General features: G+C 30.8%; 2 protein-coding genes across 2 annotated transcripts; one reads left to right on the top strand and one right to left on the bottom strand.

The window, feature by feature from the left end:
- Window positions 1–748: 748 nt before the first annotated feature.
- LOC125874086 (deoxyuridine 5'-triphosphate nucleotidohydrolase) lies at window positions 749–2,008 on the top strand. The gene is made up of 3 exons (XM_049554898.1): window positions 749–1,100; window positions 1,194–1,285; window positions 1,536–2,008. The coding sequence occupies exons 1-3, from the start codon at window positions 919–921 to the stop codon at window positions 1,778–1,780; spliced, it is 519 nt and encodes a 172-aa protein (XP_049410855.1). The 5' UTR covers window positions 749–918; the 3' UTR covers window positions 1,781–2,008.
- Window positions 2,009–5,065: 3,057 nt separating this feature from the next.
- On the bottom strand, window positions 5,066–8,349 carry LOC125875861 (probable protein phosphatase 2C 34). The gene is made up of 6 exons (XM_049556908.1): window positions 8,099–8,349; window positions 7,093–7,381; window positions 6,497–6,793; window positions 5,881–5,998; window positions 5,548–5,771; window positions 5,066–5,306 (listed from the first exon to the last, which is right to left on the bottom strand). Exons 2-6 carry the CDS (start codon window positions 7,342–7,344, stop codon window positions 5,094–5,096), a joined length of 1,104 nt encoding a protein of 367 aa, XP_049412865.1. The 5' UTR covers window positions 7,345–7,381; window positions 8,099–8,349; the 3' UTR covers window positions 5,066–5,093.
- Window positions 8,350–18,224: the final 9,875 nt, after the last annotated feature.

Genomic DNA, 18,224 nt, shown 5'->3' with positions numbered 1-18,224 from the left:
ATGTTCTTATTTTATGTATATATATTTTTAGGACTGAAATTTCTTGTGTTTCAAGATACCAAACCGCAATTCTTCCCCTGGGTATTTTAGAAACCAACCTTATTCTTTTAGGAACTACCCGACTTTGTCCATCCAAATATATCCTTGTGTTTCCTGAAAATAATATATAGTAGTATATATATATATGTGTTAATTGCTGTTCAAATCTTCTATTTACAATTTATGTTACACTCTATATAATAAGTGACTTGAGCATATCTTATTACTTTTTCTGTTTTAATTTGTTTGATCTGCTTTTTAAAAGAATGATCATTTTCTTCTTTTTTTTTATTTTTTGACATGACATACTCAAACAATAATATTCAAAGATATTTTAATATATTTGACGTTTTTTTAGTTTTACACTACAAAATTTTCTTTAATTTCGTGTCAAATTAAATATTTCCTCTGTCCCTAATTACTTGTCTACTTTCGAATTGTCACACCTATTAAGAAAATAATGATTGACATAGTGAGTTTATCATTTTACTTCTATTATTATGAAGTATATGAATTAAAAAATTGAGATTTTCAAGAAGTTCTATTTTTTTCAAAGTAATTGATTGATGGTATAATAAGTAAAAAAAATTATCCTTTTTTTATTTGTCAAAATGGATAAGTAATTAAGGACAACTAAAAAGAGAAAAAATCGACAAATAATTAGAGACATAGGAGTAGTACTTAGCAATTTAATAGAGTTTAATGCAACCTCCGAACGAATGAGAATTTTCTATATCCCATTTCCCAATAGAGAACAAGGCGGGAATTTTTGGCGCCATTTCATTTTTGATAGTGAAAATTCCTCTACATAAACCTCCCACTCACTCTACAAACCCTAACATTCTCAGAAACTTGTCTTCAATATTCCTTCTTCCAAAAATGGCAGAAAATCAAATCAACTCTCCTGAGATCACAGAACCTTCTCCCAAGATTCAAAAACTGGACCACCCCGAAAATGGCAATGTCCCTGAAATCCCCTTTTTCCGAGTGAAGAAGCTCTCTGAAAACGCTGTTTTGCCCTCAAGAGCCTCTTCTCTTTCTGCTGGTTACGATCTATCCAGGTTTGCTCTCAGACTTTCACTAAGTTTTTTTTCGTTAAATCCATTTGGTAGTTCGAAATGTTTTTCTAAATTGTTTGTTTTCTTGGTGTACAGTGCTGCAGAGACTAAAGTTCCCGCCAGAGGCAAGGCTCTAGTACCCACAGATCTGAGCATCGCTGTTCCTCAAGGAACCTATGCTCGTATTGGTAATTTCTTTCTTACTTTTTGAAATCTAAAAATATTCGTGATAGATTTTTTCCAGTTTTCTTAGTGTATGTTCCCTGTTCCCTCATGTTTGGTGGACAATATTTTTTTGGGGATAATTCTTTAGGGTAAGCAAAAGCAAGTGTTAATTATGTCAGTTCTACCTTTCAACACAACTTATCTCCATTCCTACCACACCCCTATGATTGCTCACGATTTATATTTTTGGGGTGTTTTTTCGTTTGGTTATAGCGCCTCGATCTGGTTTGGCATGGAAGTATTCTATAGATGTTGGAGCTGGAGTCATAGATGCTGATTATAGAGGGCCTGTTGGGGTAGTGTTGTTCAACCACTCTGAAGTTGATTTTGAAGTCAAGGCTGGTGATAGGATAGCTCAGCTTATTATTCAGAAAATTGTCACACCAGAGGTTGATGAAGTTGATGATCTCGACTCAACTGTGAGAGGCTCTGGTGGCTTTGGATCCACCGGAGTGTAAAAAAAGTGGTCAGTATTAAAATATTAAAGTATCTAGTTTGGTAGGTTTTGACTAATGTTCGAATTCTGGGTAATACTAAAATCCCAGTAGTTGGTTTAGAGATTAAGCAGTGGGAGATTTTGGAAATTGTATGTTTGGATCAAATGTATGTCTCACTGATCTTAAATTGCCTCAGTGCATATTGATCTATATTATTAAGTACTTAATGAGTATATTGTTCTGACTTAATGCAAGCAGCAATATGTGTTTATCTGTTACTAACTTCATATCTTATGAGGGCATATCCATCGTGTTTCATCTCCTAACTTGTCTCATTTTCATGAATTGAGGATGTTGCAGGTGATGCCATGTCATCATCGGAACGATCTATAGGGATGAAAAAACCTAAAGCGAAGAGAAAAATCAATGAAGGTTTTTTATCTGTTATGAGAACTTCTATCTGAACGAAAACGGCTTCTTGAGTTGTTAGCAAAGTCAATTGCTGAGAGGCAACTAGATATGGAGAGAAAAGATAAAAGAGTTTTGAAATTAGTGGAAGTTAAAGAAGAAAATAGAATGTTATTATGTAATTTAGATTCTATTAGTAAACCAAATGTTCGTGAATACATTCGACAAGAACAAAAACGAATAATAGCTAAAAGAAGTCAACAATGTCATCTAGCACAACCATAGCAGTCAGTCCCATGCTCCAACACAACTCTAATTTGATGAGGATGATGGATTTGTAATCAACCTACTAGTACTAAGTTATTGTTATAATTTTGTAAAGTATTATGTTATTTAATGGATTTAACCAACTAGTATAATTTATACTCCCTTTGTTTCATTTTATGTGGCACCATTTTTTTTTTGGTCAATTTAAAAAAAAATGTCATATTTCCTTATATGGTAAATTTATAAAGGTACAATTTCTTTTTTATTTTTGTTGGTTCCACTTAATCTTATAATTTTAAAATAATACTCTAATACATTTATGAGGAGAGAGAAAAAAAAATCTACTTTTTAAAGGGTAATTTGGTAAATATTTCAAAGTTTTCATTTATTTTTTGAACTCTGTGTTTGGTCAAATGTTGTCACATAAAATGAGATGGAGGGAGTATTATGTTATTCGGAAAATGGTCAAAATTGCCTCTGAACTATGTGAAATAGACCACTTATACCTTTCATTACATTTTGGGATAAAAAATACCTCTGCAATTATCGCAGGAGACCACAAATACCCTCAAGAGTTAACACCCAATTTTTTAGTGACGTGGCAAGCCACATGGGATTAATCCCTCTACCTAAGCATTGTCAACTAAGATTCACTACAAAAAAACTTGACTTTTAGTGGCGCGACAAAGTCGCCACAAAATCCCAAAATATTGCCACTAAAGGTTATGAGTGATTTTTAGTTGCGACTAAGGCTTCAACAATCATTTGCTAGTAAAACCTATATTTTCAAAAAAAAAAATGATATTTAATTTTTGATTGCGATCTAATTTTCTAAAATAAATAACTTGCAATATCCATATTAAAAACATCCAATATTATTACGAATAATAATCAAAATTACTTCTCGATTCAAATCTCCTACTATATATATATATAACGCATCATTGTACATTTTATACATTTACATATGACATAAAAATAAAACATATAGTGTCTTCAAACTCTTACTTAATCGATATCATATTTGGTTTTTTAAAAACAATGAAGAAAAAAACACAAAATTAGAATTTAATGTTAAAAACTTTTAGTGACGATTTTCTGGGCTTTTGTGGCGACTGTTGTTCCCGCTAAAGGTCTAGTTCTTTTGAAGTGAATCTTAGTTGGCAACGCTTAGGTGGAAGGATTAGTCCTACGTGGCTTGTCACGTCAACAAAAAATTGGAGTGTTAACTCTTGAGGGTATTTGTGGTCTCTTAGACTAACAGCAGGGGCATTTTTTATCCCAAAATGTAACGAAGGATATAAATGATCTATTTCATATAGTTCGGAGGCAATTTTGACCCTTTTCCGTATGTTATTTAATGATTATTGTGTTATTCATTAACAATATGTTTTATTTGCATTTTTCATTCTAGTGATGGTTAAGTCTCAGTTTTCTAAATTCACAAATAATATGTAAGGTTAGGCACCGGATCGGAATGAATTGGTATTTGACCGAAACAAATAGTTTGATCGGGTTGTTGATCGGTATTGGAATGAACATGACCGCAATTACTGGGATGGAGGCTCGGTTTCATCCCGTCCCATTAAATATCGGGATAGAATCGCGATGGACCGGAATGGACCTAATGAAACGGGATGGGATAAATTGGACGGCACATATAGCTATTTCAATTTATTTTTTATTTTTTTGAGTTATTTTGAATTATGAAAATATGAATATTTTTTTATTTTTCTAAGTTTAATAGTTTATAGTATTTAACTTTGAAAATTTATAATGTAATTTTACTTAAGTTTATTTTTAAAATTTTTTACTTATAAGTTTGTAAGTTAAGTTTAATAAAAAAAATTTTATGTTTTTGAGCTTATGTTATAAGTTTTCAAGATTTGAATCTTTCGAAGTTTATAAATTTTAATTAAAAATGATTTATTGGGATCGGAACGGAACCGGGATGAATTGGTACCGGTACCAAATCATGATACCGTTCCATTTCGTGTACCGATTCAATGTATCCCATTCTGTCCCGAATACTATCGGACCGGAATGGTACTGGGTCTGGTGCCCAGTCTTACAGTAATATGCATCGATATAGTAATGGCTATGTTAATGGGGCAAGTCAAATACTATCATTTTCATAGCCGTTTGAAAATTGCTTGAGTTGTACAATTATAGATCTTAATTTCCTTGTTGATATGGTGCAGCAAAGTGGCTTTTGCTTTCTTATTTTCTTGGGCTGACTTTAGCTACACGTACATTTAACTCATTGTTTAGTCCGGTCCTATGTTAGGGAAACTTCCCAGAATTTATGGAGTAGAAAATTCAACACTTTTCCTTCAATTGCAGCTAGGCTTCATTGAACGTTAACTTCATCATCTAAGATACCTACTTCTGTAATTTATCATTCTTGCACCACTTGGAAGTATCCTCTAATGGAGAAATATTGTCAATAACTATTCATATAGTCAATTCCAACTTGTTTGGGACTGAGGTTTACTTAAAGAGCACCTAGTTCGAAGACTTGTTTGATCTAATAGAATGATTTTTTTGTATCTAGACTAATACCAATCCATTTCGTGAATAAACTGTGAAAAAAAAATACTAACCAAAGGCAGGTAGATGGAGAACATGAGAGACAGAAACTTGCGTTTTCTATCAAGTGTTATTTTGGAGTAGTTACAGGGTAAATATGCTGACAGAAATGCTTAGAATGAAAGAAGAGTACAATTGCTGAAATATCATCTACAGCTATCCCTCTCCTCTTACGTTTCCAAGCACGAACAGCACATTGAACAAGATGCTTGGCTGCTTTTGCTCTATCTGGAGTTTCAGATACAATTTCTACAGCCTCTTCATTCGATATAACATCCCATACCTGCATTTAAGAAACTACACTTTAGTAGTCATCAAGGAAGTTACACTTAAAACGAAGATTTCTCAAAGTCTATGTAATACAATGTTGTTATCGTGGCCATGCCCTTCTGTTGAACTGATGAATCTTTGATCAAATACATATGCTTATCATTTTAGATATACATACTTTTGTTCTTATGTGCATAATTATGAAATATGATAAGAGTAGTATATTTGGGGACAATCCAGAAGGCCAAACATACCCCATCTGTTGCCAGCACAACAAATTGGTCTTTGCTTGTGATATGCCTTTGAGTCACGTCAGGCACTGAAATTAGACCAAAATCTTTCACGCAATAGTCCCCGAAGGCTCTAGACATTGCCAATCCAGGGGAGGATTCATCGGGCAGCCATAATCGGTGCACCCCAGATTCATCATTTAAGCAAAATACTCTACCATTACATTGCAGTATTCTCTCAGTTTCCTCTGCAAGAAAAAGAAACATCAAACTAAAATACACATATATCCATTATATTGGAGTGTCAAGTACAGCGGGGAGCATAGAGAGGAAGATAGAGGTATATATAGGACTCACGAGGTAGATTAGGCTTGAAATCAACAGTGAGCTGAACTGGTACCAAGTTGCCATCATCGCAAGTGGTAGCTAATACTGCACGTGAGTCGCCAACATTTGCTACAAATAAAACCTCACCCTGCAACACACTTAACATTAAGATAATTAAGCAAATTTTGCTGATCAGGGAACTATGAAGTTCATATTTCTGTAGAGATATAACACATAAACTTAAAAAGTGTTAGGCTTCAAACTACTACCTCACCCAAGGTTTAGTTTACTCCCTCCATTTTAAACATTCAATAATTCAGCATACTTTTCTTACATTGAGTTTTACTTATAATCTGCTAAATATTTAACTGAAGGGGACACTCAAAAGCACAACATGGCTCTACACAACAAGGTTTAGTTTACTACTCCATTTTAATTTGTTTATCTTACGGTGCATTTTTATACATTCTACATATTTTTAGTTTAAAATCACAGATTCAAAAAAAAATTACTTTCATAAACTCTGTGTCAAGTGAAAAGTCTAAACCTGACAAACAAATTGAAACGGATGGAGTACTTTTTACAAAGCTAAGTTGGCAAAAATTGGAGGACAAGACAAGAATTACCAGATAGCTGAAGCAATTACCTGTCTGACTATTGTCAAAGCAGTGGTTCCACTGTAAAATGTATCAATTTTGGGATGGTGTTCCAGCTCCTGATCCACAGTTGCACATGCCTTTAAGAAGGACTCTTTCCATATGTTAAACCTTTGAACCTTTTTATCCAAATCTGGATCAGCTGAAGCCTCAGCTAGACTCTCCTGCCAAATGCAAAGCAACGATGATACTATCGATTCCCGAACCTGCTTTGACACAAAATGACCCCAAGGACCATGCCCATCAAATATACCACAGAATGTCATGTCTTGTTGGCATCCAAATTCCTGCAATGGTACAAAGAATCCATCATCATATACAATGCTGAATCTAGGATTTTCACTCATGGGGTTCGAAAAATAAAAATTATAAAAACAATGCAGTCCCTATGAATCATCCAAATCTACCCTATATATACAGTGTAAATTTTTGCCGAGGGGGGCTCAGGTGAATACCCTCCCGCCCCTCTAGATCTGCCACTAATCATATAGCTCAAACCAAAAGAAACTCTTACAAATTTATAGATACCACAACTGAGACTAGTGACTTAGTATTGATCACAAATAGGGAAGTAATTGAAATATACCTCCCAAACAATGAAGCAATCTTGATTTACGCCTTTTTCACCCCTCCTTGAGAATAATGAAGCAAAATTCTTAGAACCATCAACATTTACAGTCCCTGAAGACCTTAATATCAAGTCATTTCTCTTGGCTTCTTTAGCCATAGCCTCAACAGCATCTCTACCATCATATTTCCCATTTCCAGAACTCTTGTTTCTTTTCTTCAAGGAAAAAGACCTTGCTAATCCATTAAACATTGAAGAAAAATGCCCCATTTCAACCTTTCTTTAATTTAACTACCCAAATACCCTCCTGCAGAAGAAAGGCAAGAAAATCTTGAGATTTATAGGTACAACAACCCCAAAAATATGCATATCATATTTAGTAAAAAACTGAAAAATACACACACCCCATGACATGAATCAAGTAATTAGATATACTTAGCTGAGGTAAAAAGGGATGTGATCCGAGTCAGAAAGTTAAGAATCTACAGGTTTTGAAATTCAGAAATATCCAAAAATGATGAATCTGAGGAAGGATTAAAGAACCTTTTAACTATGCAAGAAAAGCAGAGAATATACAAACTCCAACTCGGAATTCCAACAACATAAAAATGTCAGAAGAATGAACAGATACCCATTAATCCATTAACACTAGACAATTCCCACCATGTATTTTTTAACATAAACATAGACCCTTTACACTTGAAAAACCTTGTCCCTTTTTTACCATTTTCCTCAATTACCAAACACAGTTTAATTAGCTGAGAACATAAAAACAAGAAAAAACCCCAAATAACTTTTGCAACAGATTATTGAAAATTGAACCTCGTCCACAAGGTGAAAGTTTGGATAGTCAACCAACCTATCAAGATTCACTAAAAAGTTTAAAACTTTACTACTCCAAATCTCTTTTTCTTCGTTTTCTTGGTAAAAAAAAAAGTCCCAAAAAAAGAAAACAACTTGCTTAACCAAATAACACCCTTATGTTACTGAAACAGGGCAAAAAGGAAAAGACCATGTGAGCCACCTTTGGTTTAACTTTCCGGTGGAATATGGTCGGAGAAATGGCCGGAGAGTTATTAACAGGTCGGAAAATCAGAAAAAAGATTGCCGGAAAATGACGAAATTCGAAGTGGGTTAGCTGAGAAATCGAGAGAAAAGAAGAGAATCCATTAAAAGATTACGTTGGTTTATGATCCTTTAAAGGGAAAGAGAAAAGGAGACAAAACAGAGTTTGGTTTTATTTTTGTACAGTGACATTATTTTACTAACATACACGGTGCGTACATTAATCAACATGTGGTGTGCAACTTCCTTTGTACCTGTATTAATTATTTTCCTCAATTAACGAAATGTCTATATTACCCTTGATTTCGTCGAGATATTTTTTTGGCCATGCATTAATTTGCAATTATTATTTTTTTAACAACCAAGTTCTAAATTCGAATCTTTTAGCTGGAAATTTTGTTGATACTCAAACGAAATAGTACAATTGCATGTACTGATAAGGAAAGTCAATAACTTTTAAAAAAATTGAAGTAGTTTTTTTTTTTTTTGTAATTTTTTATTTTAACTTTTCACCTACATGTTTAAGATACAAGATTAAAAGCCATCTTGGTATACTTTACATATACAATGTAGTTTAAGATCATAAAATTTAAAAGGCCAAACACATACACAGCCCCTCAAACTTGGCCCAATTTTTCATTTTGGCACTCCAACTTAGCCTTGTTCCATTTTAACCCTTGAACTCCATTTTTTCTGTTCCATTTTAACACGAAATACTATTTTTATGATTTCTTTATTTTATATATATTCTTCAAATGCAACTTCTTATTTTAAATCGACACGTGTCAGTTAATTTTAGTTAAAAAAATTAAAAATTAACAAAAAATAATTCATTTTAAAAAATAATAATTTCTTTTTAAGAGTGTTATGTATTTTTGTGTAAAAAATAACCGACGAAATTGTGTTGGTAACATTTTTTAGTAGTGTTATTAGCAATGAACAAGAGTCTTTTTTTACTCGTATTGAAGATGAGTTTTTTTATTCGTATTGATTTATATTAAAAATTAAAAGTGAGTATTTGCGTTAAATTTAGATAGCCTAGATGATAAGAAAAAATAAATAAGTAGTGTTATTTAATTTAATTGAATGTTTAAGAAAGAAAATCAAAGAACTTTCGTCAATTTATTTTCATGCAAAAATACAGAGAAATCTCAAAAAATAATATTATTATTTGAAAATTTTTATATTCGTTTGCGATTGTTTAATTTTTTTATGAAAATTAACAGGCACACGTCTATTTTTTAAATTTTTTTATTAATTTTTAATTTTTTTAACTAAAATTAATTGACACGTGTCGATTTAAAATAAGAAGTTACATTTGAAGAATATATATAAAATAAAGAATCATAAAAATAGTATTTTGTGTTAAAATGGAATAGAAAAAATGGAGTTCAAGGATTAAAATGGAACAAGGCTAAGTTGGAGTGCCAAAATGAAAAATTGGGCCAAGTTTGAGGGGTTGTGTATATGTTTGGCCAATTTAAAAATATTCTACTTTCTCAAACTCCGTGTCAAATCAAAATCTGACAAACTAATTGAAATGATGAGAGTATTAAGTTTCCAAAAATCATTATTCCCTATATCTTATTTTATAAAATATGGTATTTAAATGTATGATATTTTTTTTGAAAAAAATATACTTTTAACGCATAAACTGAATAGGGGCATATACATGAAACTACATATAAAAAATAACTTTAGTATTTAGTGGTTTTCGACATGTCGTATTAATTCGTATTGGAACACATATTCAAGAATAAAGCAAAAATGTTAAATAGAAAAAACTTTATATATATATATATATATATATATATATATATATATATATATAAAGTTGTGGATCTTCTCAATTAAACAAACAAAAAGGAAGAATCTCCTGTAAATAGAAAAAGGAGATACTCATATCATGCATTCGTAGAGGTATGAAATTTCATTTTTTTACGTCATTAGAAACTTGAAACTTTTGTTATTAGCTAAAATGGATTTTCAAATGTATATGTTAAAAAAGCATAATGACTGAAAAAGTAAGATTAATCCTGATTATGGTTACAACTTATTACAAACTATACGTTTCTAGTTCATTTTCCAAAAGGTTACGTAATAAAGAACCTTTTTTTAACGTACTAAAGAACTTATTTACCCCCTTTTTATCATGGTATATATTTGATTTAATATGGAGTTTTAGATTAAAAATAGTTATATATATATATATATATATATATATATATATAGAAAGTTTAAATTTGAAGAGTTTAATGAATTTAAATTCTTGAGAGTTATTTAAATTTCAAAGAATAATGTCATATAATTGAACGGTATGGTTGAGTTCATAATTATGTGAGAATACTAAAAATAACTGGTGCAATCATTAGTAAAATAATTTATTTCCTTAAATAAATTTAACAACAAAATATGATATGCATCGTGCATGTATGAACAGCTGATGCCTTTTGGAAGATTAAGTATGTTTTATTGTGTTTTACTTAACATTCTCATTTACAATAATGGAAATCTCATTTTTAAATTAATAACATGATCGAATCATGTAGGTTGTCAAATATTTTGTGTTCAGAGAGTTATTGAATATGAATTATTTATCTAAATATTTAATGTGTTATTCAACTAACCATGTGAGTTAAGGTCTGAAATACAATTTCCTTGAAACATTGTAAGCTGTCAAAATACAGTTTTTTTCTCTTAATTAAAATGAGATGATAATTCTAACTAATATCGAACAAACAATTATATATTAATGATTAAAATACTTGAGTAAACTAAAGACGTGGATAAACTTGGAAGGTTGAACAAGATTGAGTTAATTAATTAAATAACTAGGCGGTCCACATTGCTGTGCGAAGTATTATTTATAACTTTATATTATATATATATTATAGTTCCTAGATAACGCAATTATGTTGATATGATTAATTATTAGTTGTTGGTTTAATAACTTTTAATTATTTAAAACACAAACGTACACTTTGTCTCCAGATGCCATCGGTAGAGATAACTGAAGTGTTGGCAAACACTATTTGATGAATTAGAGGTAAAAGTTACTATAGGTAGGAACTAAATTCTCCCAGTAACCAGAGGCCGAGGTAAAATTTGAGTTTTATGCATTCGAAATTTTATTTTTTTTAAGTTCTAAATTAAAGTAATTTGTATTGAATTTTTAAATAAATGAAGAATTTAAACTAAAGCTATTGAGTTCGTAAGTAACGTAACTATGACCTAAGAAGTATTTATTACTATAAGAAGTAAATTTCTTTGCGTCCAATCACAGAGCCGTAATTAACCTGGTAAAACAATTAGTAGTAATTTTTACAACTGAGTTACCAGTCAACTCTTTGGTTGGTATAGGTTTCTGACATAAGCAAACTAGCGTAGGAATGAAATTCAAAATGAGAAAAATATATTAATTAGGGAAAAGAAAAGGGAATTATGTTAATTAATCAAAAAGACAAAAGGATAGTATACATTATCTTCATGTATAAACTTCCATGTTAAGTAGGATAAAATATGATTAAGACCTTAATAATCCAGCATACTTGAGCATTTTATGCCAATTTTATAGCTAAGGATAATATAAAGTGAGGTTTGACTTGTAAAAAAATGTAGCATCCAATAATCAATGGCATCAAACTATACTTAGTTGTCGTACATTAATATCTTAAGTTTCATATTATTAGTTCCGGTACATAAAATTCTTAAAATAAGGATAGTAAATGCATAATCTCAAATCAAAAACAAATTGTTCCTAATTAAATATAGTAGTATTGCAGTTTATACAAGATCTTTTAAAATCTTGATAACCGATAAAAAAAATAGATTAAGAAATAATATTTGTTCTTTTTAATAGATCTTACACGGCATAAATTTAAATTAGTGACAATCTCAAAATGGATCCGAAACAGCAGCTGAGAGATTAAAAAAAAAATCTTATCCTCAAATCCCAGTTATTTGGCTGCCAAGAAAGACGGAGATAATTAATAGAAAATAAAATAGGGTAAAACATTTTTAAAAAATTATTAAAAAAAAAACAGAAAAAAACGTGACAATGGCAGTCTAAGGACTGAAATGTATTTAATCCCACATGGTGTAGACTGAACCCTGATATGGTCGGGATAAGATCCAAGAATAACATATAGGACCCTCTTCTTGAATCATCTTAATTATTACTATTCTTTTTCTTTTTCTAGTAACTATTGATTTTCAATGTGCTTTTATTTTGAGCATGTGGTTTTGGACCGCAATAATGTTAGAAGATGTACCATATGATGTTTGACAATTATTCAAAATTTCAAATTTCATGAAAGCAGACTCCAATATTAAAGATATTATAAATGACCTATAAAATCTAAAAAATGTGTATTCCTCAAGTCAAAAATTCGCTAACTACAACAAGAAGGGAAAATGACGACTTGAAATCAAATTTCGTCTTTAAATTTTCAATACTTTCATCAATCGGGAGTGTAAATTGACAACAACAACTATGCAAATTGACACATGACTTCAAAACATACTGTATATTGAAGAAAGAACCTAATATTTTGAACCACAAATTTATAAATCAAAGATGAATAAGTAGTTTTAATTGAAGAAGAAAGATGCGTGCCAAAAAGATGAGACATGGCATTTAATCTAAATTGCACTAAGAACTCACAATTAGGTCTTTCCTTAATAGGATACTTCAATATACATCATTTCTTGAAGAATATAAAATAATTACAAAGGACAAATATACTCTAGTTACCAAATGGGAAAATATAAAATGTGTGGCATTGAAACATTATTACTAAATTAAAATATAAAGTGTGATGCCAATCAGCTAAGAAATATGTGGAGGAAATAGAAATGTCGGAGTGAGGGTCCCTTTGTGTTTACTTTACCTAAATTTTTCAATATATGTAAGTAGTAGTTATTAATTAAATATTGATATTCCTTTGACGACCAATTAAAGATTTTTTAACTTGAAAGTTTAATTCCATTTTATTTGGGTTAGATATTTATTATTTATGGTGGACCCTATAATTAATTGCTCACTAGATTCGATGGGTCGGTAACAATCCAATACAAATTATTACCCCACTTAGCTAATTAATATACTTTCTACTAAATCATAATGAGAAGTGTTTTCAGAATAATCCTAAGAATCAATAATCTGTTCCAATTGATCACATAAACACACGATGAATTGTTCCTATTAAATAACTTTGTGTTCAAATTTTAAAAGATTTTTTATTTGTGTTATGAAGTACCGTTATATAGATAAGTTCATCACTTAAATTAGATTACCTCCTTTATTTTATTTATTAGCCTCAATTTGAACAAATTTGAGATTTTTATCCTTATTAATTATGAAGTAGATGAATTAAAAACTTAAAATTTTCAAAAAGTTCTATTTTTTTCAAAGTAATTAATCGAGGGTATAATAGATAAAAAAAATTATCCTTTCTTGATTTATCAAAATGGACAAGTAATTAGAGATAATTAAAAAAATGGACAAATAATTAGAGACAGAGAAAGTATTTAATAAAGTTAATTTATCAATAATTAATTAATCATGAATCAAAACAAATTAATAGTTCGATTTATGCAACTATTATGATAATAGGTGATGCTTTCATGATAGTAAAGTGCACCTCTTTATTTGAATATCCACTTACAGATTTGATTGTTATAATTTTTGCAAGAGCTATAATGCTATTTATAAATAAAATGTACTGTTAAATATGTCGATGTACTAGATAATAGAGTTTGGAAAGGAAAATAAGAGTGTGAGACGTAAATTGCCAACAATCAAATGTGGGGCGGCAGTGGCACTGTAAAGTTATTGACTTTTCTCTTTGGAATACTGCAAAATTGACCCTTCAATTCTCCCACTAAGTACTGACTTCATACTCTCTAAAAACATTTTTTCCTAATCTCTAGACATGTTTTTGTTACCTCTTATATATCCGCCTTTTCATCTTTTCCTTCAAAGTCACACGTATCTAAGAATTATTAAGGACTCATTTTTCTTGGTGCAGTTATTAACATGTGACAATTGAAGAAACTATGTTGAATCATGAAAATACGAGGAAAGTGTCAACTTCTATAATTTCTTACCCTCTATCTCCCCATTGTAAAAAGCTTTTCGTGTATTAATTAGGCCCTTTCATGAGATAATTTTCTTTTATACTTAAGTCTCAACCTCTAAAAAATAATTAATCTTCCCTCCACCTATTAGGGTTGCCACCTTCTTTTCTCTGTTTCAATCACTACGGTAGGCAATAAGGGCAAAGTTGTAGAAATTAATTTTCAACTAAAACTTCCGCTCTTGTTTGTGATTATTTATTCCATGTCTAACATTAGGCTTTCCTCTGCCGCAAATGTGCGACAATACATTGTATCCAAAAAAAAATATCTCTAATTAGTATAATTGCGCTAAAAGTAAACTTAAGTCGTCCGTTTGATTTTAATTAGCTTTCCCAATTTAATTCGTCCACATTAGGATGACCAAATCTAAAATAAGTAAAAATCATATCTAAACCACCTCCAACATTGTGACCTAAAAACGTAAGTTAGTCAAAAAGATACCCTCATGAAAAGGCAAAAACTTGGTCCAATGCAAAATGTACAACAATTTTAATTTTGTCAAGTTATATAGGAGTATTAATGATCACTATTTGGTCATCAACCACTTCCACATGAAAGGGAATTAATAAAGTGAAGAAGAATATATGGACACGGAATGTAGTATATAAGTTGAACTTGACTCACAGGAAAATTGAAATTACAGGATATTATCCATACTAAGGCCACGCGTCTGCAGTAATAACTCACAATATGGATCATAGACAATTGAGACAATGGCAACGTAATCTGGTACCCATACTTTCTTTTACTACACATGTAAAATGTATATGTACAAAGATTCTAACACACGTACGTTAAAGAATGAAAAAATGTCTCACGTTGATTGTTGATGAGATAGGTGATCTCCTTTTAAGACTTGATCAGTCCTCTTGTACTTCAGCTAGTTTTTGAGATGTGAGTTAGACCCCAATATTTTATCTAATTAGATCTAAATAGTATAATTACGATAAGTTACTCTATCACTCGAATACATAATTCCACTTTCATCGACTAACTTTTTCTTTTTCATTATTACGAATCCTTCCAAATCAAAAAAGTTTTATTTTGTGTCTTGGTGGTCCTTGCACCCACAGTGGACCAAGACAAAAGTTCTCACTTAATTTCTGCCACGGCGATAGGAGTTGCAATTAATTGTGCGTACTATGTGTTTGGATAATCAAAATAATATGTGAAGCGCCTCGACGCGTGCATGTAAAGACAATATACTTAAATACATTTTGCCAATTACGTATTCCAACGCTCTTTTAGTATAAACTAAAATAAAAAAACAATTGAAACTATTAAACTTCAATTGTATAATAATTTATTTTGAGATAGTACTAGTTACTTCTTTCTTTCGTCACTTTTATTTGTCCACTTTAGATTTTACACGCACTTAACCAATAATCAGTATGAGTACTATTTTACCACAATATTCATGTTAGTTAATGTATAGTCTTATGTTTGGAGAAATAATTTGATGAGGACAAAATAGGAAAAAAAAAAATCTTTTATATGTTAAAAATAACTAGTAAAAATAAAAATTTATTAAGGACAAATAAAAGTTTACAGACAAACTACCGTTCACTAGTTTCTTCCCAAGACGATGGAGATGGGACTTGTCCCATGAATTGGGCCACCGATGCATTACCATTTATTAGACACAAGTCACAACAGCAATTAGTCATCGATCTCAATTCACAACAGGAAACTTGCTGAAATTTGGACGGTGATAGATATGACTCAACACGGAGACCAGCCCTTTTTTTCTCTCTGTATTTTCAATCTTCTTTGATTTGATTTTGACTAGATTAATTGAAGTTGTTATAAGCACCGCAATATAATGCGTGTTATCAATTTAGTCTATAAGCCCCACCTTAGATCCATCTTAATTAATTTGTTCATTCATTAAAAGATTCTTTTTGAAATTCTATTCAAAAGAGGGTCCATTATATATATATGATAATATCATTGCCAATGCGAAAAATGTAATAGAGCACATTATAAGTATGATAATGCGCGCACATCATAATTCTTGTAAAGGGAGCATGCATGAAACAACAAGTGAAATCATGGCAAGTGTGATTTAATTTGACCCTTTTATTTTACATTATTCACCGCATTATTATTAGAAAACAAGAAATTAGTGACAGATAAAATTTTGTAGCTAAATAGTAAAAAAATTATGTTAATTTCATTTAGTGATAGACTAAGAGAGGATATTCACCAACAAATTCTGTAATTAATTCCATATTTTCTACAAGTGTCTATAGACATGGTTCCAAAATTTCTAAGGTACACTATATATGGTTCAAAAATTTCAAAGACGCCTCCACAGTTCTCACACTAATTGTCAAGAAATTGATGACTTATGAGACTACAAAAGAGTAGTACTAATCAACAAAAAGCTACCCCTCATTTACAACCAAGTGATTATTCTTCTTCAAAAAATTGCAAGTTGATCTAGCTAATTAAAGATGACGCTAAAAGTTGTTGAAATTATTAAATTCCTAGCTAGCTTCTAAAACTTAAATACAAATTTCGATAACTTTTGAGTAAAGTAGGAGAATTTTTAAGGGGAATCATGAATATTTTGACTCTAAGGTCTTGTGTCTTGACGGTGATAAAAATTCTATTATCATGAACTAGTGGATACTAAAAATTATACACCTCCACCAATTACATAATTGATTACAATGCCTAATGATTTGGTTAGATTGGGGGTGAAATCATTGCGTATAACTCACACGCAAATTTTATATGGAACACACATAATTAAGTACTATATGGCAAAAAAAAATCATCCTCTTTTTCTAAAACAATTCCCTACGGGCAAGGTAAATAACTGAACAAGCTAGTGGAGATTTGGGAATCAAATAGATCTAGTGACGCATCTTTTTTTTAAAGAAATAATTTAAATAGTCGTTCATTGAATTGATTAAACTAAAGATAATTAGGCAAATGTATGATCGTGTATAATCCATGTATATCAATTTTAAAAAATAAACAGTAATCTTCCAACTTTCGTATAAAAACCCCTTTATTTTTTTATTTGGTTTTTCACCCGGTGTCCAGTAACCAGAGTCCGACACGAATTCGCGCCGAAAAGTTCAGGGGTAAAACACTCTCTAACAAAAGCGACTCCGTATCCAAGGGGCTCAAACCTGAGACCTTTTGATTAAGAATGAAGGAGTATTTACCACTCCACCACAACCATTGTTTGTTCCTTTATTTTATTTACTTGACTATTCGAATACTAAAGTTTTGCTTTTTAGTCTATGCTATGGAAAAGGTAATATTTCTTGAGGAAAAATAACAATTAAGTTAAGAAAGTCAGTGATGACTGATGACAAAAGAGTGGAAACGTAAAGTAAAGATGATATAATTGTTAATTAACTTTTAGCACATAGAATTATTATCAGGACCTAAATTAGACAAGAACTCAATGCAAATTGCAATGTTCTCATGTGTATTTAGTTTGTTAATAAACAGCCACTTGCAAGACTTTAAGCTACACCATCTTTAATGTTTTTATGGAAAAGACAAGAGTCAACAAGATCCTCCCAAAGTAACCATCGAACGTGATCTGATCGAATATCTCATAAATTAATTAATTAAAACCAAATCTTATGTTTGCAAATATTATGGTTGCTTAGCTGGAGACCAGTGTCAAAGCAACTGAAGAAAAAGGTGAATGATATGGTACGCACTTTTTCTCCCATGCAATTAATCAATTATTAAAAGAAACAGAGTGTTTATATGTTTATCATTATTATTGCTATTAATAATGACTCACATGAGCACCTACTTTGTTAATCCTCTTGTCGCAAATTAAAGGAAGATTTCTTCACTATAACAAAACATTTCCTGGTAATAAAAGTTTTTTTAGCCAGAATATTTATTGCTATAAAAATATTTAGTGATAATTCAGTTAATATTAGAAAAATTCTAGCCAAAACAAAAGAAAA

Source organism: Solanum stenotomum, chromosome 1 (genome assembly GCF_019186545.1).
Source record: "Solanum stenotomum isolate F172 chromosome 1, ASM1918654v1, whole genome shotgun sequence".
In the NCBI taxonomy this organism is placed as follows: Eukaryota; Viridiplantae; Streptophyta; class Magnoliopsida; order Solanales; family Solanaceae; genus Solanum; species Solanum stenotomum.
The sequence above is the reverse complement of the archived record's forward strand: the minus strand, read 5'-3'. Positions and strand labels throughout refer to the sequence as shown.